This window comes from Enoplosus armatus, chromosome 19, assembly GCF_043641665.1.
Source record: "Enoplosus armatus isolate fEnoArm2 chromosome 19, fEnoArm2.hap1, whole genome shotgun sequence".
In the NCBI taxonomy this organism is placed as follows: domain Eukaryota; kingdom Metazoa; phylum Chordata; class Actinopteri; order Centrarchiformes; family Enoplosidae; genus Enoplosus; species Enoplosus armatus.
This window is the reverse complement of record NC_092198.1, coordinates 20,024,235-20,049,291: the sequence shown is the minus strand read 5'-3', so window position 1 is coordinate 20,049,291 and position 25,057 is coordinate 20,024,235. Positions and strand designations below refer to the sequence as shown.

General features: G+C 47.7%; 2 protein-coding genes across 3 annotated transcripts in view; one reads left to right on the top strand and one right to left on the bottom strand.

Moving 5' to 3' along the window:
- The window catches only part of cdk19 (cyclin dependent kinase 19), a 34,882-nt gene extending 20,191 nt beyond the window's left edge, over window positions 1–14,691 (bottom strand). For both annotated transcript variants that reach the window (XM_070925793.1, XM_070925794.1), the window contains exons 1-2: window positions 14,564–14,691; window positions 11,043–11,118 (exon numbers count right to left, since the gene is read on the bottom strand). In XM_070925793.1, the coding sequence (XP_070781894.1) occupies window positions 11,043–11,118; window positions 14,564–14,691 (204 nt within the window). The remainder of the gene's footprint in view (window positions 1–11,042; window positions 11,119–14,563) is intronic.
- A 1,400-nt stretch (window positions 14,692–16,091) lies between these two features.
- Window positions 16,092–23,801, top strand: amd1 (adenosylmethionine decarboxylase 1). Its single transcript, XM_070926174.1, has 9 exons — window positions 16,092–16,295; window positions 20,930–21,016; window positions 21,762–21,888; window positions 22,055–22,157; window positions 22,394–22,436; window positions 22,912–23,056; window positions 23,180–23,272; window positions 23,365–23,520; window positions 23,658–23,801. Exons 1-9 carry the CDS (start codon window positions 16,186–16,188, stop codon window positions 23,799–23,801), a joined length of 1,008 nt encoding a protein of 335 aa, XP_070782275.1. The 5' UTR covers window positions 16,092–16,185.
- The last annotated feature ends 1,256 nt before the right edge of the window (window positions 23,802–25,057 follow it).

Sequence of the window (25,057 nt, the reverse complement as noted above, 5' to 3'; positions counted from 1 at the left end):
ATTGACTCGGACTTTGCTAAAGTTATCTCGACAACAGTCCGGTCTGCGCACAAACATACAGCATGTTGATGTTCCGCAGTTTGTTTGTTTACCACGTTCACCATCTTAGTTTAACATGTTAGTGTGTTAACGTTCGCTAATGAGCGCTAAACACAAAGGAATGCCATTCGTTTTGCAGGTATTTGGTCATAAGCCGAAGTGTTGATCGGGTGAAGGCACGAGAAAGGAAAGGTCCGGGGATCAACCTAAAGGTCTCAGCTTGCTTCAAGCGGCCCAAGCGTCTGAAAGTAGAGCATACTGATGCCTTTAGAGTTGTTCCCGAAATGCTTTTTGTGTCATCATGAAAATCGAATGGTGGCGAGGTATCGTTTCCTAAACAAAAAGGGCAAACACGTCAGACAGGAACGAATCCCCAAAGTGAACTCGTCACTGTGGATAGCAACGTGGCCGACGACAGCTAGGTCAGTCAGTGCAATGATTTTGAGTTGATGTTCGCGTTCCGCAAACACCGTCGCTCTCGACTCTTAGGAACGGGAAAAAAAAGGACAACAGAAGGACTGGCATTATGCTCAAAATAAAGCAAAAGGCCTTTATTCATATTAGAACTGCCCATTTCTATATATTGTTACGATTGGCGTTAACTTCTTGTCCTGTCCCGTCCCGGTCACGTGATGAATAGCGAAGTTGACTCCCATCCTGTGGAAATCCCACAGGATTCCCGAGAAAAAAAAAGAAAAAGAAAAAAGACAGAGGCAGGGACAAACCGAGGGGAATAATGCAGGGATTGTGTGCTGGCTGTTTGATTTGGCCTCTGGGTGGGGAAACGAGGTTTGGGTTTAATCACAACCTTAATCCATGGGCTATAATGGGGCATTGTGGTAATGAGCCCCGGGCTTAGGGCCTGCACACACCCCCCCCCCTGGCTCTGTGGCACCACTTCCAACCCTACGGGCTGCGCGCCGGCCGAGACTGACCCACCGAGACCTCATGTGATCACTGACTCGACGCGGCCCGAGCATCACTTCCACTCAACGGACCCGGCGCTCGATGTGGGATCACGGACACCCATGTTTAACCCACTCACTGCACGCTCGACTGCTGTCGCCGGTTCACTCCAAACACGCACCTGACCGGTCGGTTAACGAACGGATCCATCCGTCTCACTCCGGTTACAAAGTCCTGTGTAGCAGAGAGCGAGATCTTCGTGTCTTGTTTGATTATAAAGCAGGCCTGGGTGCTGTATAAATACCGGGAAATGTGTTTGTCCTTTAGCACACGCACGAGGACACACATACATGTCCACTACCCATTAGAGGTGCAACGATTACTCGATTCATCGACTTTTCAACAGAGAGAGAAAACGACTTGCAGACCATTTTGATAATCGTTTCAGTCATTCGCCGGCTCCGGCTTCTTAAATGTGAGGACTTGCTGCGTTTCTTTGTTAATGACAGTAATGACAGAGTCTTTGGGGTTTTGGACTGTTGGGTTGGACAAAAGAAGCGATCTGAAGGCGTCACTTCTGACGAGCATTTTTCACTTTTTTTTGGACATTTTACAGACTAAATGATTCATTCGTTTAATCGTGACAATAATTGGCAGATTAATCCATAATGCCCTACTGCCCATTCAACACCACGGCCACCTCCTGCCCCAGTGCGAGCAATGAGTGAAACCTTGAAATAGACAAGGACCCTCAGCCCCCCGGCGGTATGAAGTTGTGAAGCAAGGCACGTTTTCCATGACCAAGTCAAGCAAAGCAGAAGGGAAAAGAGTAAGACTGCTGGTAAGTAAATGAGCATGTAAAACATGGTAAACAGGTAAACAACATGGGCTATGCAAATGTTTGACGAGGAGGAGAGTGCCCTCAGCGTGTTTGTTACCGCCTCGAGGACGCAAACCACGTAACGCTGGATGTACATGAAAACCGCGATTGCGACGGAGTTCAGCGCGTGACGTCTGTGACAGTGATACTTGATTGGAAGCTGGCAGCTGTCTAACATCGCACAGACAGGCCTGCCAGCCGGCCCAGCGTGTTTGTTGTTGCCACGGCTACATGTGGGTAACAAAACCACAATCGTTCTTTCTCATCTAGGGTATGTTGGCGCATGTGGGCACGGTAGGGGTAAAGAAGTGGCCGGCGTTACAAACAACAAGCACGGGCGCAGATGATACACTTATCTCGGCTGGGAATGGATGCATTCACAGGACTTGCAGTGTTAATGTTTGCAAGCTGTTGGTGTAATAACATAAAACAAGAAGACCTGGGAAAGGGCCACTGCAGGCCATAATCACACATCTGTAATCCAGCCTCAGCCGCAGAAAGCCGGGTGAAACTTTTCCATGTGCAGAAAATCTAGTGAGTCACTTCACTCACACTGTTAATGCGCAAAGGCAAAGGCCATTCAGGCCATTGTTCAACATGTGTGTGTGTGGGGGGGGGGGGGGGGGGGGGGATGCTGTGACCAGACTGCCGAATGTCGTTTCTGCTGCAAAAAGATGCCGATCATCAATAAGGCAAGGAGCCTGACCAAAACTGCATACCGCTTACGACAAGAACACCCACAGAGCATGAAAAAATACTGATCGATGTGTTTAAAATTGCCGCTTGGGTGTGAGAAAGAAGAGGCATGGACAGCAGAACAGGCTGATTGTCCCCCTTTCTGAGTAAAATAGGTCATGTTTTTGTAAAGGCCTCGGAGAGCAAGCGCTCGCTGGACGGGCTCCAAACATTCGCATACAAGCGAAGCCAGACTCTCGGGGGCTGCCAGTCCGTCCTCGAAGAGGCTACTCGAGACCCGAGATGTGTTTTTCAGGTCACCGACCATCACGTAACACTTGTGGGCGGTTCCTGGAATTCAGGCTTAGCCTGCACCTGGGATCAGAAAGAAGACGTCCAGCAGAGACGGCTCTCAGTCAAGGGTCGGAGCCGACTGAAACCTGCAGGAAGCCAGCGTTAACGCGACATTATTAAGAGTTGCCAGGCACGTGTAGGCTCTCAATCAACTGAATTTGCCTCTACATGTTCACTGGAGGAATATTATTGCATTAATGATCACTAATACTTGAGCCAATTAAAATCAGGTGCCAAAATGAACAGTGGTTCCAAGTGGATTCCAGCTCGGAGAAACAACCCCTGCGTAGGTTACAGCTCTGCCCAGGATGATCCTGTTCCTGAGGACTGATTGATGGCTCTCTCTCTCTCTCTCTCTTTCTCATGCAGCAGCCATTCGGTGTTATTTACAGACAAACACTGCTGACTAGGCGGCGTCTCTGATGGGCCGTGAGCTGCAGCTTCTGGGACGGTTTTGGTTTCGCGCAGGATCCGGCGGAGCCTAGCGCAACGATGCATCAGAAAAACACACACACACTGTCTGTAGTTTACACTTATTTCACTGCAACGACAGCTGTAGCACATTTACTCGTGCATATAAACTGTATGGTTTACCAGATTTCGTTTGGGATTTTGCGAGACGAGCCTTTAGCGAATGAAATGAGATGAAAAACTCCATTTAACTGACAAGCAAGACATCAGCGCTCGTTTGAGCCCTAGCAACCACATGTCGGAGCTTTTCAACCTCCACTGTCTACAAATACAACCGAAACATGTCCCTGTTTGCACACTTGACCGAGACTCAAGGCAGGACTGTAATTTTATGGAGGTGAAAGCACCTTTTAGTACAGTGTCACGCAAGCACCGACGGCGCACTCATCACCTTCGCGTCGGCAAACAAAAATCCCCGGGGCTCATACTGTATCCGCCCACACGCGCTGCCGCGGCGGAAGGGGGAAGGAAAGGGAACATTTGCGAGGTCGGGACGTTTAGCCCGAACAAAGGCCATTGTGGGGCCAGGACGGGGGGGGGAGGGGGGGAAGCAAGACTCACTTCATGGGAATAATGAAATTCATGAACAATGTTCCAACTCACGAAGGTCAAACTGAATGTGAGCAGATGTGAAACATAAACCACTGAAGGTTCTCCGGTGGAGGACCCCTGAATTCAGAAAGCGACTTTGCAGAATTAGCATGAAAGCTTCGGTCGACCGATCTGCAGCTTTAGAATGGGATCGTCGACCGGTTTGTGGCACAATTTGCTCGATCCGAGCGGCCCACGTATCGACGCAGTCGCATCTTCAACGCTAAAGCCGGACTCCGACCCGTTTGGACGGATATTCTCTCTCTGTGAGCCAAGGCCACATAATTATAGTAATACCGTTTAAAATGATTCAAAACCGAATTCCCGACTGCACAAACCAGACTATTACTCACAAAGCATTACGCAAACTAAACACTATGGCCGACAACCGGACTTCCCACCCTGACGAGCTCAGCCCACGCAGCTCAGCTCACCCGCTGCGACCAGCGCAGCAGAGGACTGACCCGAGTTTCCCGCGAGCATGAGCTGAACACAGGCCGCGTTACGCCACCTGCCGGCCCACGTTGAGCTGCGGGTGCCTGGACGGTCCAGAGGTAAAAAGCAGGGCGGGTGCGAGTAAAGAAAAGCCTCCTGGCGAGATGCCCTCGTGAAGCTGAATGGTGACCTCCGTGTGAAGGGGAGTCATTGCATTTGTCTTGGTGCTCAACCCGCCTCGTTTACTCCTACTTCGGATATTGATTTCCGATATTTCGGAAGACTTGAAGTTATGTCTGTTTCTGATCCTCATCGGAGGTGATTTTTATTTTTACTTTCAGCTCGACACAAGCAAATAGAAATAGAGCGTACGCTATCTGCTCTGCTCGGAACAGAGCGACACATCTGGGATCTTTATTCAAACGACTGCCTTTACACGCCCCCCCTCCCCCGGGGTCTTGTTTAAAATAGCTGTCACCACTTCACATCAGTCATGCTTTCACACTGCGTTCCATGTCATTTGGAAAGCACGTTTTGACTGGCTGATAACCTTAAATCACCTCGTCTATAAAAGGTGACCTGACTCGATTTACTGTTCGTATCTCCAATTCTAAAGGGGGGGGGGGTGTCAATATGGACATGGGAAAAAAGACCCTGGCCATTTTATGCTGCGAAAAACCAAAAAGACATTGCAGCCAAACCAAGCTCTCCCCACCCTTCCCGCCTCAGCTCCACTGCATGTGGCATGCCAGTTGCTGAACTGCACAGTTTGCTAAACGAGGCGAGGTGGTGCTTCGGGGAGGCACAAAGGCTTCTTTGTTCAGCTGGGCAAGTCGAAAGATTTTCTTTTCTTTCTTTTAAAGCAAAACCCCCATTTCTGGTCGGTTGTAATGTCGAGGGGACGAGTGAACGACGAGGCTCTGCTCTGCTGGGAAACAACGGTGGGAAGGACGCACACTCGCACCGGTTTCGGAGGCCCTAATTGACAAGAGAGCGAAGACGAGCCGCAAACCATCCTGCCGTGACGAGGTCAACATCCTGTCAACTTAGAAAATGAGACAAGAAAAAGACAAGACCGCCGCACTCGTCTTCTTCTCGGTTCACCCAATAAAACTAAGGCAGCGGTCAGACTGAGATTAGCACCGCCGCGGTGACTGCCTCCCTCCTCGCACTGTAAACCGTGTGTGTAGCATCTAATAAGCCTCACGGATCAATACACAGGGAGGCACTGGCGCAGCCCTTCGGATCAGTACTGGAGCTGACCTCATTAAGCTGATCGGGGATCGGCTAAACGCCAACGAGCCCCGTTAAATACAGACAGGAAATACGGGACATCAGACGTTTAAAGGTCCCATGTGATGCTCATTTCCAGCTCTATGTTTTTATTCGGGGGCTCCGCTAGAGCAGCTTTGCATGATTCCCAGTTCAAAAAAAGTCCTCATTTCTCTTCTCCTGGCCCTTTCTGCAGCCCCCCCCCAGGTCCCCCCCTCTGTCTGAAACAAGCCGTTTTAGACAAACTGAACAACCTCCAAACACTTGAAGAGTAGTTTCTGAGCAGAGTGCTGCAATAACTCAGACAGACTGAGCGGGTGGATGAGCGACCCTGTACTTGGTGGGTGGTGCTGTGCCTGGAGCAGATGACCTGCTGGGGGGGGGGCGTGGCTGAGTGTATAGTTGTGACATCACAACCTTACGACCTGCGTTATAATCAAACAAGGAGATCTCACTTTCTACAATATGGGACTTTTTACAAAACTTGATGAAGAGGACGGGCTCAAGAAACAAGGACTGATGTTACATCTTTTTATTACGTTTTAGCGACTAGAGTTAAAAGCACTTCTTGGGGGGGTGCCTGGTAGAGCGTGCACCATGCATCAAGGCTTACCACAGCAGCCGGTTTCGTTTCCAGCCCGGGACCCCCCCCCCCCCCCCCCCCCCGCTGCCTTTCCTGTCTCTCTCCACCAGCTATCACTAAGAAAATGAAGAAAAAAAAGGAAATGCCAAAAATGTAAAAAAAAAACTAAATAAAAAAACACTTCTTGGGGAGTTAGGGACTTTTCATTAGGGAGCGGTTGTTGTGTGTGTGTGTGTGTGTGTGTGTGTGTGTGTGAAGGCATGTAGTTACGCTGACAAAAGCCCTTTTTCCCATTTGGACACACTTGCATTTTTTTGTTATTGCAGTGCTGTTGTTGTTGTTGTTGTTTTTTTTGTTTTTTGGGGTCTGAACACCCAATGAAAAGATTAGCAGGCGACCAATGCTGACTCACCACAACACTTTGCATTGGCTCATGTCTGGTTCGCCCTTGAACCGGATCACACACAGCAAAGACACTGCAGCGTGACAAACACACACACACACACACACACACACACACACGGAACAGAACCTTTGCACTAGCCTCGGCCAGACAATTCATATTCCCAGAATTGTTTTGTCGGATCCATCGTAACATGACACCGATTATTTGTGATTATTTGTGAGCATTCACTGTTTTAAAAAAAAAAAGAAAATGAAGCACATGCTTCTGTCTGCTCGCCACCGGGAGGACACCGGTCACGGCCCTGATTTGATTATTGTGGAAAAGAATGTTGCTAACGGCGTGGCAAAACACGTCCCGTCCCCGCGGACAAAAACAGGCCTGCTTTGCCGGAGAAAGGGACGGCTGCTGCTCTCAAAGCTGGAAAAGACGAACCAAATCGCCCGGGTTTCACTTTGACCACCGGGCTTCTGCAACGCCGCCACCCCCCCCCCCCCCCCCGCTCTCTTAGCTGAGCTCTGAGCCCACAATTGCTCAATGTACACCTGCGTGTCGAACAGGGCGATGCCACGCGGCAAACATCAGCGGCTCGAGTCTCCAAGGCCGTGACTCACCCCCGGGCTCCGCCCTGTTTGGACGAGAGAGGTGGCTGCCAGGACCAGTGGGGAGAGACTGATGAGCAGGCGAGGCAACCCGACACCCGCCGGTGAGGACAGAGAGAGAGAGAGAGAGAGAGAGAGAGGCCACGAACAATAAACGACTGCACCTCAGTTCTCTCTCTCTCTTAACTGCACAAGCCTGTTGGAACTCGCCCGTTCCACCGTGACGAACGAGGAGGTGCGCTGTTCATTCAGCGAGAGCGGCGTCCCCATCGGTAGTGATGTCAGGCGGCCCAACGTGTCTCAGCGGCGTGACATCACAGCGCTGCATGACGCGAGGCGGCTAAGGCGAGAAAGGGGACAGTGACAGTCGCGGAGATGCGCTCCATCCCAGGTGGATGTTGGGACAGTCGGTGTGCAGCAGGAGGCCTGCAAGACCCCCTGGAGCAGCACGTGGGGTGTGACAGGGTTCCGCCCTCAGCCACAGAGCTGAGTTGCATCTTCCCTCTAAACCCCCCGCACAGCGAGGGTGCGGCAAAAAAATTCACCGGCGCGTCTCTCCCTGCAAAATATGCAAAGGTCAAAGGTCAGCACTGTCAAACTCAAACCGGACTCCCTGGATCCTATTTCATTGTCTACCTGATACGACACTCCCCCCCCCCCCCCCCCCCCTCCCCCGAAGCTACCTGTCGTATTATTTTAATGCAGGGCTGTTTCTTGGTCCCAACGTCCCGTAATGCTGTAATGCATATGAAGCATTTTATGTTTATAACAGCTGTTGCCAAGATATGTGTCCAGGAGATCTTCTAGAACCTGTTTAAAAAAAATAAAGATTATAGAGACCGGTGCCTTCTGTCTGGCAGGTTGCGCATGGCCGGTCATACTACATTCAGACCAGGTGTGAACGCACCCCGGACGCATTGAGACCTGACTGACAGAGAGCTTCACTTGCTTTTAAAGTAGCCGCCAACTGCTGCTGCTGTTAGATAACCAGCTCAGTTAGCCGTTTAGCTTTAGCGGCGGGCAAAGCGATCTGTCCACCAGGAAAGAGAATCGAGGCATCAGAGCGACTTTAATCCGTGAATAAAGGTATAAAAGTTGTGTTTTTGTACAGTAATCAGGCCCGGCCCCCAGAAACAAGTCTTTGGTCCTTGCAAAACGGAAATGATGTGCGCGTTTATTCGCATAGAGAGCGTGGGGGGGGGGGAGATCACAAGTGGTCCCTCGAGTTGCATGTCGGGCTGCAGCTAACGATTATTATCAATAAATCAAAATGCGAAAAAAACGCTCGTCGCAGTTTCCAAGAGTGACGCCTTCAAATTGCCGTCTTTTGTCCGACCCAACAGCCCAAAAAAACCCCCAAAGACTCTTCTCTTCTAGGAAAAAGCAGCATTTAAGAAGCCGGAAGCCGGCACGTGACATTTTTTCGCTAGAAAAATGGCTGAAACGAAACGATTTATCGATAGTTGGCGACTCATTTTCTTTCGATGGGACGATCGATTCGTCGGGTGATCGCCGTGGCTCTAGTCGCATGGCGCTGTACCTGACTGGGCCGACAGGTGAGCAAGGACACGCCTGCCCTCAGCGAGCAGGCGTGTCTCTCTCTCGGGCACTACCACCCTGCACACTTTAAATTCCCGTACAAAGGCCATGGGACCCGCGAACTAAAGTGAACACAGCCAGAAATGTCTAATGATCTAACGGATGTTTCCATGCCAGTGGCTGCGTAAAGCTGTCGACTTCTGTGGGGGTTTTTGGTTTTTTTTCATGGCGGGTCACGTTGTTAAGCCAATAACGTGGCAGTGAAAACACTTAACTTGGTCAACAAAAAAAAACCCAAAAAAAAAAAAACCCACACACACAAGAACTACTCGGAAACCACATGAAGGCCTCGCCGTTTCCTGTATTGCATTATTCAGCTGGGCCCTTTTTTTTTTTTTTTTTTTCCCAGCCAACAGCATGTGATAACTCTGTGCAAAGCGGCACACAAAGAGATGCAGCGTAGAGAGACTCCCCAACCCTAGCTGCAATGCGTTTTATAAGTTATAAGTATGCTGTTTCTGTAAATAGCTTCATAAACGAATGGAAATACTTTACAAGCAGGTCAGTTCACCCTCATCCGCTTTCTGGCAACGCTTGCAGCCGGTTTTCTCCTTCGACTCGGCTTAGGCGGTCAAAAAGACGACTTATGACGCCTGCCTTAGATTATCGGGACACCGACCTCGGGCCTGGGAATACCTCTGCTGTATCTGTTGGGACTACTTTTCTTCTTTCTTTTTTTTTTACATTAAAACCCATTAATAAAATTTAAATAACATAAATATATATTAGGTTAGGTTAGGTTATGTAGGCAGTACTACACTGTACTTCATCTGTTCTGCCACTGTATCTTAAGAGAGGATGTTAGCTCCCCCCCCCCCCAATGTCCTAAATGGCAAGCTAGCTAACTGTGCAAATATACAGATACTGTGTGTGTCCCAGATATCTGTATTATACATCTTATTTGATGTCATATTCTGAAAACACCGAGAGGCGACAGCTGCACACGTGGGCTGATGTGTGGTCAGCCGGTTTGCCTGTGGTCTTCAGTGTCCCTGACCTCTGCCCCCCTTTTCCTACTGGTTGGCCGTGAAGCCGGTGAACTCGGGAAGCTGGAGGCTTTCATGCGAGTGTCTTGGTGAACCTCTGCCCACGCACTACCAACTGTGTGTACTTTACATTACTACCGATCATTTCCGAGGCACGCCATTGAGTTTCTTTCGGGGGGGGGGGTTATTTGGGTTATTTTCTGCTCTTTTCTGTGCAGCGAGAAAGTCAGCTTGAACTGTGACACTGTTGAATGTACAACTACGGACCAAATGTTAATGTAGCAGCTCGAGGTCACTGCGGCAGTGTTTGCACGGTGTCACTGCGGCAGTGTTTGCACCATATGGCCTATAGCCTATATACCCCCCCCCCCCCCAGGCAGACAAGTTATACTAGAAACCGGAGACTCTTACATAACAGGCCCCCTCAGCCTGTCAAAGGGGCCACATTCTTTCTCTATTTGCAGTCGAGGACTGGCTGGCTGAGTGGCATGCTGACTTTTACCCTCACGTTGCACCCCCCCCCCCCCATTTTCCCAACGTGGATGACATGACGACATGGCATCGAGTTCGACATGACCAAACGTTTTCACATCTTAAAACATCAACGTCAGGTTTTAGCGACAAATCGACCCAACAGCTCCCACCATGAGCGAGCACTGTGGCGACAGTGGCGAGGAAAACCTCGAGCAGAACCAGGACTCTAGGTGTGTGTATGGTGGGGGGGGGGGGTCATCTGCCTGCCTTGACCGGATGGACGGACAGACTTTCTCATCTATCTCACAGTTTACTCGAGAGGAGAATTTTCCGACAGGACGCTAAAGGTGTCCCGCGAACTAGTTAATCCACGACTCCGCTACGCTACAGCAGAGGAAGCGCGTGATGAGTCGTTAAAGCCCCCCCCCCCCCTCCTCCTTTTTTATTTTGTAGACTAACAAAGTTCTGTTTACCATCAGTGCCACTCCAAACACGTTGTTGCTTGTATCCTTGAGGCCTGACAAACACGCTCTGCTCATGCTAACATTTGTTCATTCCAATGTGAACTTGCGTCCTCGGGGGCTTTCAATCTATTTGATCGAGTTCGCTCCGCACAGACCCTCATGTCTGATATGCTCATCCGCTCAATCTCGATCTCAGAAGGAAAAGCGGCGTAGGATATTCTGCAAAACAAAACGTGCAACAGCGATCCAAGGCCTCGGGAACAAACACGCTAATGCAAAAAAAAAAAAAAAAAAAGGTTAGGACTTACAGCGATTTCCCTGCAGGCGGACATCGATATTCCAGTGCCTTCTATTTGTTTCAGTGCATACTCCTTCTCATCTTTCCTGTGGAGATACAACAACAACAAAAACAAAAGAGGGACATGGGACTAACATTAGTAGATGGCGCGGGTTTTTCTTCGCCAACATCAACCTCAAGAACTCGCGTCTCGTAGCTCGGGCCCTTTGGGTCTCGATCGTCAAGGCGGGAGGGAGGTTAGCACGTGCATGTAGTGGAGGGCAGGAAACAGCTATGAAGCCGATCAGAGTAGCCGCAGTAGGCGGCGTTTTCAATTGCGTCCCTGCCTGAAGTGTCATAAACATGCTCTGCCTAAACGCATCCACGACGGGTGCTGATGTGAGCCCGGGCGGGAAAGGGGTCACATTTTTGAGGTTTTTGCTCTCTGTGCATTTGCAGGATGGTCATTCACACGTGTGCACGAGAACCGGCTAATAAGTGAAATGTGAGACTGCGTGTGGAAGGGGGGCGGCTTCGGTCGGGGAGCAGCCTGCACAAGATCAAACAGGTCGTCGTGGCGCGAGGATCAAAACCCACTTCAGCCATCATTTGCATGGGAGACGGCGGCGGGCGAACCGGGGGCTCCCGGGACACGCGTCTCTTAACTCTAATTGAGCTGCACAGACGCTCCAACAAAAAACAAACAAACCCCACAACGTTTTTCCTCGTGTGAATTTAGCCAAACGCACAATGAAAGAGCGTTAAAGGCGTAAAAACAGACCTCTGTTTGCCTTCAGCGCGTCACTCCAAACACACTGTTTGCGTCCTTGAGGGCTCTGTTGATTTTAACATTTGCTCATTCAAATGTGATCTTCTAGAACTTACAATTGCAATACATACATGCATATATATATATATATATATATATATATATATATATATATATATATATATATAGACATACATATACATCGCTGTTGTATATATTTTTTACTTTTATCTTTCACTTAAATATTGTAAATGTGTTTATTTTTATATTTTGTACATACTATTATTTCTAAATGTATGCTGCTTTCTACTCTCGAATGGGAGCACCGGTACTGTACAACCCCCCCCCCCCCCCCTCCTCCCCGGGGATCAATAAATCCTTTCTGATTCTGATTCTGATTGTTTTCTTCCAACTCAGCACACCGTTGAGGGCTTTCAATCTACTACTATTACAGCTATTATAGCTTTATAGCATCTATTTCATGACAATTCTTCTCGCGCGCATCTGTCTCAAATTGTTGAATTGCCTTTTTTTTTTTTCTTTTGTACCTGTATGGAAGGCGCCATGCAAATACAAGTTTTCCAATGTGGCGTTGTTGTGGTTTTTTTTTTTTTAAAGAAAATCATGCCTAAACAGGATGAAAATGCCCTGACATAAAAATCAGACCAGGTATAAAATAGATCCACAGGTGGGGGACACAGCCGACGGTCGGCCACGCGCTGTCCCATCATCGCGCCTATGTGGGACACTAAAATATTGAATTGAACTAAAGTGAATATTCGCCACTCAAGTCACTCGTTCTGGCAGTGTGAACGCAGCATTCGGATGTAAATGATTCATATTTCATGGTTGTCAATAAATCCTATTCATGAGGACCCACTGAGAGACAGCTTGGGGGTGTTTTGGGCCATATTTACTGTATTTCCAACACGGGGGGGGGTTCACGTCTAGAATAGTATGCACCGGAGACAGAGAGCGGCTTGCTGCCTTCCGGTTCTTCACTTAAATAAGCTTCACAGGTTAAGTGCGCCAGGAATATGCAATGCCCTCCACCCCCCCAGGGCCTCGCCTCCAGCCTCCTCTGAGAATTACGATCCCGGCTGCAGCGCAGGATTCCGTTTATAGCTGTGGCACTTTCTTTCTCCGAGGACAAGGAACTACCACAACATTACACGCTGCGGGCCGTGGTGTTGTATCACAGCGTTTAGGTGGGGCCATTCCGCTGTCGGTCACAAAAGGCGGGGGTCGGAGCAAAGCCTGCTCTCCCTTCTCGAACCTTTCGGGGTGTTTTATTGGCAGGAAGAGCACAGGTGTAATTAATAACCTTGCCCATGCCACACATCAGTCCCATCCCACACGGACGCCGCTATTTTACGACTCCTACATCTTCTGGTCATATATATATATACAAAAACAAATTTACAAAATCTATAACACCTTTGAGGATGCTATCACCTCACAGCATTAAACAACCCGTGTTTAACCTTTTGACCTCGCCTCGCTTCGCCGTCATCTAGTCGCGTAGAGGAACACAATAAAGACACGGCAGGCAGCCCGGACTCAGCTTTTACAAGTCGGGTGAGTCAATGACGAATGATGGAGGAGAGGCTCAACTGAGACAGAGTCCCGTTGTTACAGTAAAAAAAAAAAAAAAACCCCGCCAGAAATACGACCAATCCCGCGCTATTTTTCCCCCCCTCTCCCGATACGAAACGTTGAACTCAAGAGCCACGTTTACCTTCCACAGCATCCTACGTGTCAGTCACGCAACAAGTCCTTTATAGGCTTGTGCGAAATGTAATGGTATTGTTCTCGAGGGGTTTTGTAAAATGGTATTACTGTAATTCCAGTTCAACAGCGACTGACGGTTTCATTACAACTTTATGACGCTGGCAAAAGGAACAGAGTTCCGCGCGGATCGGTCACATCTGGCCTCACCATACCTAATCCCTGTAACGAGGCCATTATAGGCACCGACGTGGATCTGAAAGGGGAATAGAAGAAAGCAACTCTTCATGTACTGGTTCAATTTACTTTCCCAATCAGCTCAGAGCGATCAACCTCACTACTGGCAATCTTACAAATCTCAGCATTAAAACAGTATTAACATAGAATTGCACGGTCAAGCATTACTGTCAACTGGGATTTTGCCAGTTTTTTTTTTTTGCAAAAACAAATAGGGTCACTGGTGGCACAGTGGAGCAGAAACATCTTCCTGTTGCTGTTGCACATTGTATTTTTTTCTTTTTAAAAAACAAGTGTGAATAGCAATAGCAAGCAGATCGCATTCAACTGGGAGTCTAAAAAACAAATAAAAAGTTTGGCTAATGTTAATAATGTTGGGGGGGCTGGGGAGGGGGGGGGGCTGATCCACGAAAAGACGCTGAAATGTCACTACCGCGTAGAGTGACGACACCAGTGCCCTCCGGTGCGTTCAAATACACTGAGAGCCTTCCGTGCCACCGTAAAGACGAGACTTGTCAACAAATAAATAGCACCGCCGCTTTTACTGTGTTGTTTTGTGGGGTGGGGGGGAGGACGAGGAGGAGGAGGGGGGAGGAGGAAAGGAGGGATGAGGAGGAGGGGGGGGGGGGGGGGGGGGGGGACCGTTGGTGAGTGAGTGAGTGCGTTACATGAAAACAAAAACAGAGACACGGGTTATCGCTACGGGGAGGTTCGAATCTAAAGCCCCGTTCAACACGCCGCCGAGGCGTGTGTTCGCAAAATGCGTCCTGCGGTCAGTTTCATGTCAGCACAAACAATAACGTTCACGGTTATCTTACCCGTCTTTGCGCTTAGCTTTATAAACGTGCCCGTAGGTGCCTCGACCCACTTTGCAACCTTCATATTCGAACAGATCTTCTACCCTCTCTCTCTCGGCCGCCAGCTTTGTTTTGAAGTCGTAATCCATTTTAACCCATAAATGCGTCTTAATTTACAAGAAAATAAAATATTAATTATTACATGCATTAATTAAATAATCTGGTCGTTTTATTCCCCCACCATTTCCTTGTTTGGGATTTTGGTCTGCTCCGCTTAATGTTCACTGGCTCGTTGACGTTTCTAATTGGCGCGCGGGGCTCGCTGGGTAAGGTAGTTCCTCTGAGCGGGGCGCCGCCGCTCGCCAGCCGGGAGACGGAGGCGCGGGGAACTACAACCCGCGTTTCTCGCCGCGGCTTGTTGCACTTTGCGTACTCTCATGAACGCTCTGCAAAAATGCAGCCATCGGTGGTTTGGATTTCGTGGCGCACAAGCGGGGGCTGTGCGTTCAAAGTTTATTCATGTACAGTCTTCACACACATTTAGAAATTTAAGTTTATGATCCCCGAAGCCGTCAGTGACGTCAATCCCATAGCACATATGCCAATTATTATCAAGTTAATACAACAAATAGATCAGGTCTTTACAGGAAATATATAAATTAAAGTTTGTCTGAAAATACTGTTGTCCTCTATTGTCAGATAAGGTGTAAAATAAACACACCCATTATTATTATTATTATTATTGTTGATGTTATTGTTGTTGTTAATGACAATTTCCATCATCTAGCACATATGCTTGCCATGTCTTTTTTTTTTTTTTACATTTTTTTAATTGTACAGTTACAATAGTGCTATATAAGCCTAATGACGATCAAATAAACTGGCTTATTTTGTAACAGAAATGTCTATTCTATGTGCAATAACATTATCTCCACGAAGAAATGATATTTGTTTGTGTCGCATGCGAGTACAGACGGTACATTACGGTCGTGCACTAATACGTTAAATATACAGATATTTAATCCATATGACCAGAGGCAGAACATATGTCAAAGAAGCACTTACTTTACATAGAAATTTGCCTTAAGCATATTGGAGTTCTTAAATACAATATCCATGGGATCCATGGGTAAAATAGTCCCACAATTTTTAAATAAATAAACATGATTTACCGTCACATCATTATAATGTCCTTTTAAAATGTAATTTGGGATACTGTATTTTAATATTTTTGTACAGAGCCTTGGCACGCTACGTGTAGGCTGTAAAAAAAAAAAATAATGTCACGTGAGGAAACCCCTGTTTCTACAATGATTGATAGTTCCCCGAACCAACTGCGGAGCACAAGCCACAGCCCTACGACCCGATTGGCTGAACGCGAGACTGACGTGGACTGCGGCTAGTGTATAAAAGCACCGCGCCATCTCTATTCAGTGCTCTACACAGTATGGCCGGCGATATTAGCTAGCACTCGCTAACGGTATTCTCTGCAAAAGGGAAGACGGTAACTCAAGAAAATTAACACCTGGATTGCTTAAAGGACTGTACCTCAATAAATTATAACTGATCGAGGAAGTATTAATTAAGCTGTAAACGTTACAACCGACGTTTATTATTTTTTGTTGGGTGTCTGTTGTCTCACGATGGAAGATAACGGTGCACATTTCTTCGAGGGGACTGAGAAGCTGTTGGAGGTGTGGTTCTCTCGGCAGGATGAGACCAAAGGGACCGGGGACCTCCGTACCATCCCAAGGTTTGTGTCATTTTAATGTCTCAGGTGTCATGTCTGTCCCCAGCAGGCTGGAGACGTTGGTTGAAACGCCGGCCACATGCTTGGCCCCGTTCCCTCACTTCATTCTGAACACGTAAACCAGTCAAATGTTGCAAATTCGCGTTTCCCAGGGGCAACTTCTTGACTGTAGCCGTCAGTCCATTCGTAGTTGGCTAGCTAGGAAGGGAACCAAATTCTGACATCCAAGCCCCACTACCAGTAAGCTAGCTAACACCGTCACTCGAAAATGGCCACCTCCCCCTTTAACACTTCGAAGCTGAGTCATTCATTCTTCTCGGGGGAAATGTATGACATATTAACATGTAAGTATATGGATCCCTCGCTTGTTACGGCGAGCGATACATAAACGGTATGATGTTCGAACGCTGGCTTGACAGCAGGTTGGCATCCCGTTAGCTAGCTAACTCTAGCTAGTTCCTGGTAGAAAATATATAAATGTTACGTCTCCCCCGCTGTCGTCTTACTCGTCGTACGAGCCCTCTGTATTATTTAAACGAGCGTTTCCTTTCATTAGTAAAGTGTGTCGGCTCATTTCGGTGCCAACATTAGGCGGGCTTGATGCTTTCTTCTTCCTTTTTTCCGCTATCGGTGCGCACGCGTTTTATTGCCCCCGCATTGGTGTTGGGACGTTATAACATCAAAGTGCTACAAATGTACTAAGCTACTTGTTTTCCGTAGTTGAAAATTTTGGGTTCGCCAAGATGGCGGATGTTTTTGTTTTCCTAATAAATGGGGAGGTTATATTTTATATATATTTATATATTTTTTTCTGCGTCATTCAACAACGAGGGGGCCTCGCCGAAGGTGTCAGGCATGTGGTCGCCCTTCGTCACCGCGTGTTGCCTCGGCTGCAGCGTCACCGGCCGACGACACGGACGCACTGGCAGGTCAACGGACCACCCAAACCCCAGTTTCTGGTCAGCCAGAGCGAGGAGTGATGTGCGGCTTTGGTGGCCGGGATCTCAATCGATCTCGGAATTCACATGACTATGACAGAGACACGGGGCCATCGGTGTGTTTTTTTTTTTTGGGGAGTGGGGGTGAGATCTCATGACTGATGGGGAGGTGCTCCTTTTTCTTTAGTTATTTATTTTACTTAAGTTTAGGTGACCACTACACGGCAGCCCCAAGATCTGCCGTGGGTTCCACTAACATCGCCCCGTAGCCCTGGTTCCGGTCACGTTTCCAGCCATGCAGGCACTCTCCTCCCACTTCCCCTCATTGGTTAGCGGGTCTCCTGCCGCGATTTGCTTAGAGGCACTGCATTCAAAGGAAGGGGTATGTCTGGGCCATGGGGCAGTCAGAGAAGTGGATGTGAATGGGCTTTAAAAAAAAAAAATAGAAAGGCTGACCTTTTGCCCCCCCCCCCCCCCCAACAGCTCGAAAATCTAATTTGCTTTACTGCCTCAAGTGCTGAGGAGCCTGTGCAGAGAGAAGTCGGTCATAAACTATTATTTGGTGCTGAGTACGTAGTAATAACTGAGGTAGTTTGCCAAGGACTGGTGTTTTCAGTGTGAGAGTTGAGCAACTGGAGGTGTTTATAGTGTCCACTGAATCATGATTTACGATGACCACAGCTGATTGGAAAACATGACCCCCCCCACCACCACCACCACAGCACATCCTCCCTTTCCTGTTTTAAAAACCGGTCACCTACATTATCTGTTGAGCCTAAATTGTCTAGGCTTTGTCCTTTTTTTTTTTTTTTTTTTGAAAGTGCTTGTCACTTTGTCCTTTTTGCCTGTTGTTGCAGTGCCGCATTACGAAGCGAACGGCCTGTGGCTAAATCTGCCTGCACTGTGAGCGACTTTCCTGGTCATTAACCAGATCACAGAGGTCTGTTTAAGAAAAGAGAGTGTGTGTGTGTGTGTGCGCGTGTGGTCAGTCAGTCGGGTGAATGAGGACTGGCGTTTAATTCACAGCCAGAGAACAGATTACCGGCTCAGAGGGGACACTGTCAGTGGATCAGGCTCGCTGGACATCAGCCAATGTCCAAATAAGTCCACAAGGGCATCTGAATCACAAATGGGGAGCTCCCTCGCATTACCTCCGCGGAGCTTCCTCCGGGCTCGGCGGCAGATCGTAGTCTGCCCCGAGTGGTTGTCGAGCAGCCGGTCCTGAAGGCCAGTTTAACGTTACCGCGTCCACACGCTTCAACATGTGGCCCTCCATGGTTCCGCAGCTGAATGTTCGTTGTGACATATTGTTAGTTTTGCTGTCTAAAGATTCCCTTTTGCATCGCTGTCCTCTCCAATCTTTTTCTCATCCAAAGAAGCCAAAATCCCTGGAATCTTGGGTATGGCTGAAAACGCCCCGGTAGTGTTTTGGCTAGTCTACTCTGGTCCTTTTTTTCCTGGAGTCCACTTTCTCTCTCTGAGGAAAATCTGATGCTGCTGAGCGACCAGAAATAGCCCCTGGTGTAAATTTCACACAGAAACGGGAGCTGACCCAGGTCTCCGGTAACGTTGTCCCTCCGGTATGAAACTGGGAAGCTGACGTGTTGCAACAGCTCTGATGTCAGTTTGTGTAAAATTAAAAAAAAAGAGGAGGGAATCATTAGTTTAACTGGGCAAGTCATACTTCTTTTTTTTCCACACTTGTCATACTTGTTTTCCCCCTTGTTTGTAAAAAGGGGGCAGTCCGTTTCTGTTCACATCACTGTACTAAGTTTAAACTTGGTCAGTTTTTCACTGGCAAAGGGGGTACCAGAAGAGGGAACATCACTGCGGACCCATCACACCCGGGACACAACCCTGTTGTAACTACAGAACGCTGTACGCCAAAACAACCTGACCCAAGAGCAGCTTTTCCACAGGCCATCACTCTGTATACAGTGTCAATAACCCTGTATCACCAAAACATCCACTCACCTGCAAATCACATTTATAGTTCAGAACACACACGCGCAACATGTACGCTTCATCCACGTATAAGCCTTACTCGCTGTATATACATGCATCTGCTGTACACAAAGTAATCAGTCGCACTACCCGTTCAATACACATTCCTTTGCACCATTTGTATTTGTTTACATTCTACACAACCGTGTGGGTATAGACGTTGTATGTTGTCGGACATTGTTGCTTTTGATATACACACCTATTTTTCTATTATTATTACCTATTTATTTGTGTGAGCATAATGGCTCTATGTTTAGTTTCACCTAACTTTGTTTTTTTTAGCTAGGTAAACCTCTTTACTATTATTAAATGTAGCACTATATTTACTATTTCTTCCCGCCTGTAATTTGGTGTCAAGTTGCTCTCAATGTCATTTACACACAGACCAGAGTCAAATTCCTTTATGTCTACACACACACACACACACACACTCAGCCAATGAAAAAGAAGAGAGCCTGCACCGTGTACCGGCCGGTGACAAGTCCCTATTCACCGTCAACTAACCCACCCCCTGTGCTATTAGCATGTAATGTCGTCTTTTTTTTTTTAATGGCGGCAGGGTGTTAAAACATGTGCACAATAAAAATAGATACACAACCTAACGGCAGCACAACATGCAGGCCGTAATGAAAGTGATGAGGTTCTAATCTCCACCACGTGGTGGCCATGGTCAAGAAGTAAGATGGTGCACGACTGTTCTCTGATCTGCGTGTAACCCTGCAGGATTTTCAGTTGGGTTGCCATGTGGGTGAAAACAAGGGTGGCAACGGTCCCTGGCTAGACCTGAACTGGGGAGCCACGTGTGTAAACTCTTTTGTAATATTTAGCCCCCCCCCCCTCCCCTAAACTCCTGTCATGGCCTCTGTTTTTAATAAGCACGTTTATAATGCATAAAAGGGGTGGATGAAAAGCTACATAACTGAACACACTGCCGGTTAGAGAAGCGGCGCTGACCGCCTAGTTACGAGTCAGTGAAGCGCGTTTCTCACTGAGGTTCCCCGGGAAAATGCTGTTGGTTCACGCAGCCGCGTCTTTGCAGCATTGGCTGCTGGCAAATTCCCCATTGAGTCGCCTTTCCTCGCGGCCTTTCTCTACGGGCCCAGGCCGTGGCGCGTTTTCCTACTGGACGCTCCCGAGAGGGTCCAGGCTGCCCTCCAAGGTTGTAATGAGAACGTGACGCAGCTGCTATTGCACTGCAGCTGCTGAGTGGTGGGAGGGAGGAGGAGGAGGAGGAGGAGGAGGAGGAGGGGGGTGGGGGTGGCGGCAGCAGCAGCGGCGGCGGCGGTGGCAGAAGAAGCAGCATTCCTGTCGTTGGCTGTGTTTGTCTGCCCCAGCCTGTGATTTTCAGTTTGCCAAGGAACGATGGAACCGGGGGCCAGTGTTCTATCAAAGAAACCCAAATCCACGTTACCCTGCGGCTTTCCTGCGCCGCCATTTCTTCTTTGGCGTACACACATTTGCTGCATTTCAGTTGACTAAATACAGAAACGTCTATTCCATATCCATTTAAGATAATTGCTTGTTTGTTTCGTGACACCCCCCCCCCTCTCAATCATTTCCAGAAACAGAGTATGTGTGTAACCTTTCCTTGTTTTTAAATACAAAAACAAAACAAAACTCCACTTAAAAACGAGTAAATAAAGTAATTGAATGCTAACTGTTGCTTTTCATTTCTCCTTTCTTTTTCTTTTTTAGGTTTGAGTGGGACAAACTTTTGGAGAATGTGCATTGTTTGATCATAAGTGTGACAAAGTCTGACAAGCAGGAAGCTTATATACTCAGGTGAGTGCTGTGTGTGTGTGTGTGTGTGTGTGTGTGTGTGTTTACTTGCACTACGTCTCCTCTGCTGTCCTAGTGATTAAGAAGGCAGGCAGGATTAAGACAGCGGTCACCTGTAAGCAGCTTGCCGTTGACAGCGCAGTCTCTCGTCTCAGGTGATGAGACAGAGACATGGGACAGATGCATTACATTCTGCCTAGCCTTAATTGTTTATATATTGTATATCCATTGTTGTTGGGCTCAGTGTGTGAACTGGAGTTGGCTATAAGACCACTGTTATTACTAATCAAACAACATTTTGGCTGGTTAAAACATATATAATTACCTTTTTTTTTTTTTTGCTGTCACAGAGAATCTAATGGCAAAATACTACAAATGACGCGTAACCACGCCAAACTACTATGAACAAACAAACCCTTTATTACAACTTTTACTTATTTTATCTTTTTCTTCAAAGCAACTTTGGTATCAGATGGGTGCAAGCATGTTAGAGCAGTTCTTTCAAAGTGCGCAATTACTGCTGGCATGTGGTTGAAACCTATGTGACAAGTTCAAACAAATATTTTATACAAGAGTCTTTGGTCCCGCTCCTCTTGAACCCCACGAGTGCGTAAATGTTTTTAGTTGAGTGTGTTTTGTGTAAGTGGGGGGGTGGGGGGTTTAACTCTTTAATCTTGGAACCGTTGGCACCAATTTTTTATTTTTATTTTTTTCACACCCCCTCCTTGTGCTCCTTTCCCCTCCGCAGTGAGAGTAGCATGTTTGTCTCCAAGAGACGTTTCATTTTGAAGACATGCGGAACCACCCTCTTACTGCAAGCACTGGTGCCTCTGCTGGAACTCGCCAGGGAGTACTGCGGTTTTGATGCCATCGAGGTAGGGCCTTCTGACTGGATGTAAAATACACACCGTGCTACATGCGCATGCGAGAGGCTGGAACACAACGTTCTGATTTGCTTTCTGTTGCTGTTACCTGTTCATCTCTCACCTGCTTCTTTTTATTTTATTTATGTATTTATTTATTTATTTATTTATTTTTCAGAATTTCTTCTACTCCCGCAAGAACTTTATGAAGCCAACCCATCAAGAGTTCCCTCATCGAAACTTCCAGGAGGAAGTGGACTTTCTCAGCCAGATATTCCCAAGTACGCAGCATTATATAACCTTAGCACCGCCCTCCCTTTTTTCTTTAGTTGTTCCCATATTTCCCTCCTGGAAAAAATGCATTTTTACAGAAAACCCCAAATAGCACAGTGCCTCCTTTTTTTTTTTTTTTAACTCTCCAGCTCTATAAATCAACGCGACTCCATATTTGAGATGGTTTCATGCAAACGAGGGCGACTAAAACAAACCCCTGTTTTTCTGTTTTTGCTTCTTCCAGATGGCGCAGCCTACTGCATGGGACGTTTGAACTCTGACTGCTGGTGAGCGTCACACCTGTTTCCTTCATGTGTTGCCCACGCGGCGTTGCTAGATGTTTTTCGGGTTTTTCCCTGAATTGTAAATAACACAAAAACAAATGCTGGATAAATGAAACGGCAGCCACAGATTGTGGAGTCTTCCGTGGCGTTGCCATTTCTAATCAACATGAATTGGATTCCAGCGGAGATAATAATAATAATGATAATGATAAGTACAATCATGAGGTTGAGGTAGTAAAAGGTCAATTTCTGCGAGCATGAAGGCTCTTTCAGAACCTCCCTTTTTTCTTTTTTTTTAAAGTCTAAAGACGCCGGGCAGAATTAGCATCAAAGCTTCAGTCGACCCATTTTTGTGGCTTTAGAATCGGGCCGTCGACCGCTTCACGGTACGCTTTTAGATCGATCCGGGGCTCCGGAGCCGAAACGTTAAAGCCGGATTCCCTCGTAAATAACCCCTCTCACTGTCCGTCACCCGCAGGTACCTGTTTACCCTGGACTTACCAGAGTACTGGGAGAACAAGCATGCGGATCAGACGCTGGAAGTTCTGATGAGTGACCTCGATCCAGCCATTATGGACCAGTTCTATATGAAAGATGGTGTTTCTGCAAGTGATGTCACTCGTGTAAGTTGTGTGTGTGTATGAAGTCTAACTTTGTGCAGAGACTCCGTTGGGGCACGAGCAGACATGGGGGGGGGGGGTTTAAAAACTTGAATTGACATAGTTTGCTTCGTCCTCTTGTTGCAGATGAGTGGAATTTGTGACCTGATACCAGGTTCTGTGATCGACGCCACAATGTTCAACCCTTGTGGATACTCAATGAATGGAATGAAGACTGACGTGAGTGTCTCATCATCATCATCATAGCGGAAGTTACGGTACTCAACCCAACAGTCTGTAATGCGGCTCTGCTCGTTGTCTTCTCCTCCCAGGGAACTTACTGGACCATCCACATCACCCCGGAGCCGGAGTTCTCCTACGTCAGCTTCGAAACCAACCTCTCCCAGACGTCGTACGACGATCTGGTCAGGAAGGTGGTGGAGGTGTTCAAGCCAGGAAAATTTGTGACCACGCTTTTTGTCAATCAGGTACGGTTTTTAAAATGCGAGCCCTGCTTTCACTCCGTGTGATTTTTTTTTTTTTTTTTTTTTTTTTTTTAAACTGAATTTGTCTGAGTAAATGTCTCTCTCCTTGTTTTTTTTCCCCCTCCTGCTTGCCCCCGCAGAGCTCCAAATGTCGCAGTGTCTTTTCTTCTGCCCAGAAACTCGAGGGCTACAAGCGTCTCGACCGCCAGTTGGCTCAGTTCAACGATTACAACTTCGTCTTCACAAGCTACGCCCAAAACCGCCAGCAGAACCAGCAGAGCTGAGGGTTGAGAATGAAGAAGAGGCGTAAAAAGAAAGGCGGCCGCCGGGGGCTCCCCGCGTCTTGCGGCCGGCCTCAACCCCCAGTAGAGAGCTTGTCGTCCTCCTCCCCCGCCCTCCCCTCCTCCTCCTCCTCCTCCTGCTGCTGCCGCCGCCGTCGCTCGGAATCCCCCGGTGCCGACGCGGCCGCGAGCCCTAGCTTAACCTCCAGTTTGAGTTGTTTGCATTGTCGTACCCGTGACTTAGATCTCTTGCATGACGGCTCTTTTCTCTGTTTCGATATCCTAGCTCACTCTTGCTGTGACCTTGAAGTGCATGTAGAGGAATTAAACACGCTCTGTTTGAGGCTGTCCACCTGTGCCCAGTACAGCGGTCCCTTCCTGCAGGTGTCCCCCCTCATCCCCCACAGACAGGGCTTCCGCCCGCACTAGGCCAGGGCCCTGACATGCTCAGATCAGCCCGCCTCTTTTATGGGCTCAACTCGGCTTTTTTTTCTTTTCTTTTTTTCTTTTTGTCTTAATCTAAAAATTCAGAACCAGTCTCCACCCAATTTGCCCTCCAACGTGACGGTTGCTATTCACAAATCACTACCGATATATATTTCTGAGTGCACTTTAAAAACCCTGTTTACTCATGGTACGAAAAGAAGGCCAACTTTTCTTTTTTGTCTCAATTGAATGTATAAGTCGTGGTGAGCGTCTTTTTTTTTTTTTTTTTTTTTTTTTTTTTTTCTCTCGGCCGTTCCGATCGTTGTCGCAGCCGTGGGGACATATTTGACACACCTGCTGTAATGTCGCACTATTGGATTTAAAAAGTTTTGCAGCTTTATTGGTCAATGTGCTCTTCGGTTGCTGTGAACTGCACCAAAGCAACAAAAAAAACAACTAAAAAAAACTTCCTGCTTTGCTGGGCTCCTGAAGCTGGCCTGCATGCATGCATTCATTCGTTCTCGACAATCATTTATAGTCCCTGTGTTTCCCCGGAATAGACAGGCTTTTAAAGTTGGATGCCTTCAAATGTATGTGTTTTTCAATCATTTAAGACATTGAACGTGCGCACTTTGTTGCACCCAGGCAATGCTGTATCTAAAGGGTAGAAGGTTCTACCCCACCCCCCAGTCATATTCAGCACTCTAATTTTTCTCATGAATTGGTGAAATGGAACATTTTCCAACTGAATGTAGCACAGGCCGTCCCACCCCCCCACACCCTGGCCTTTCGAATGTACACATCTCTAGAGAAAAGCCTGGACCGGGTTTGAG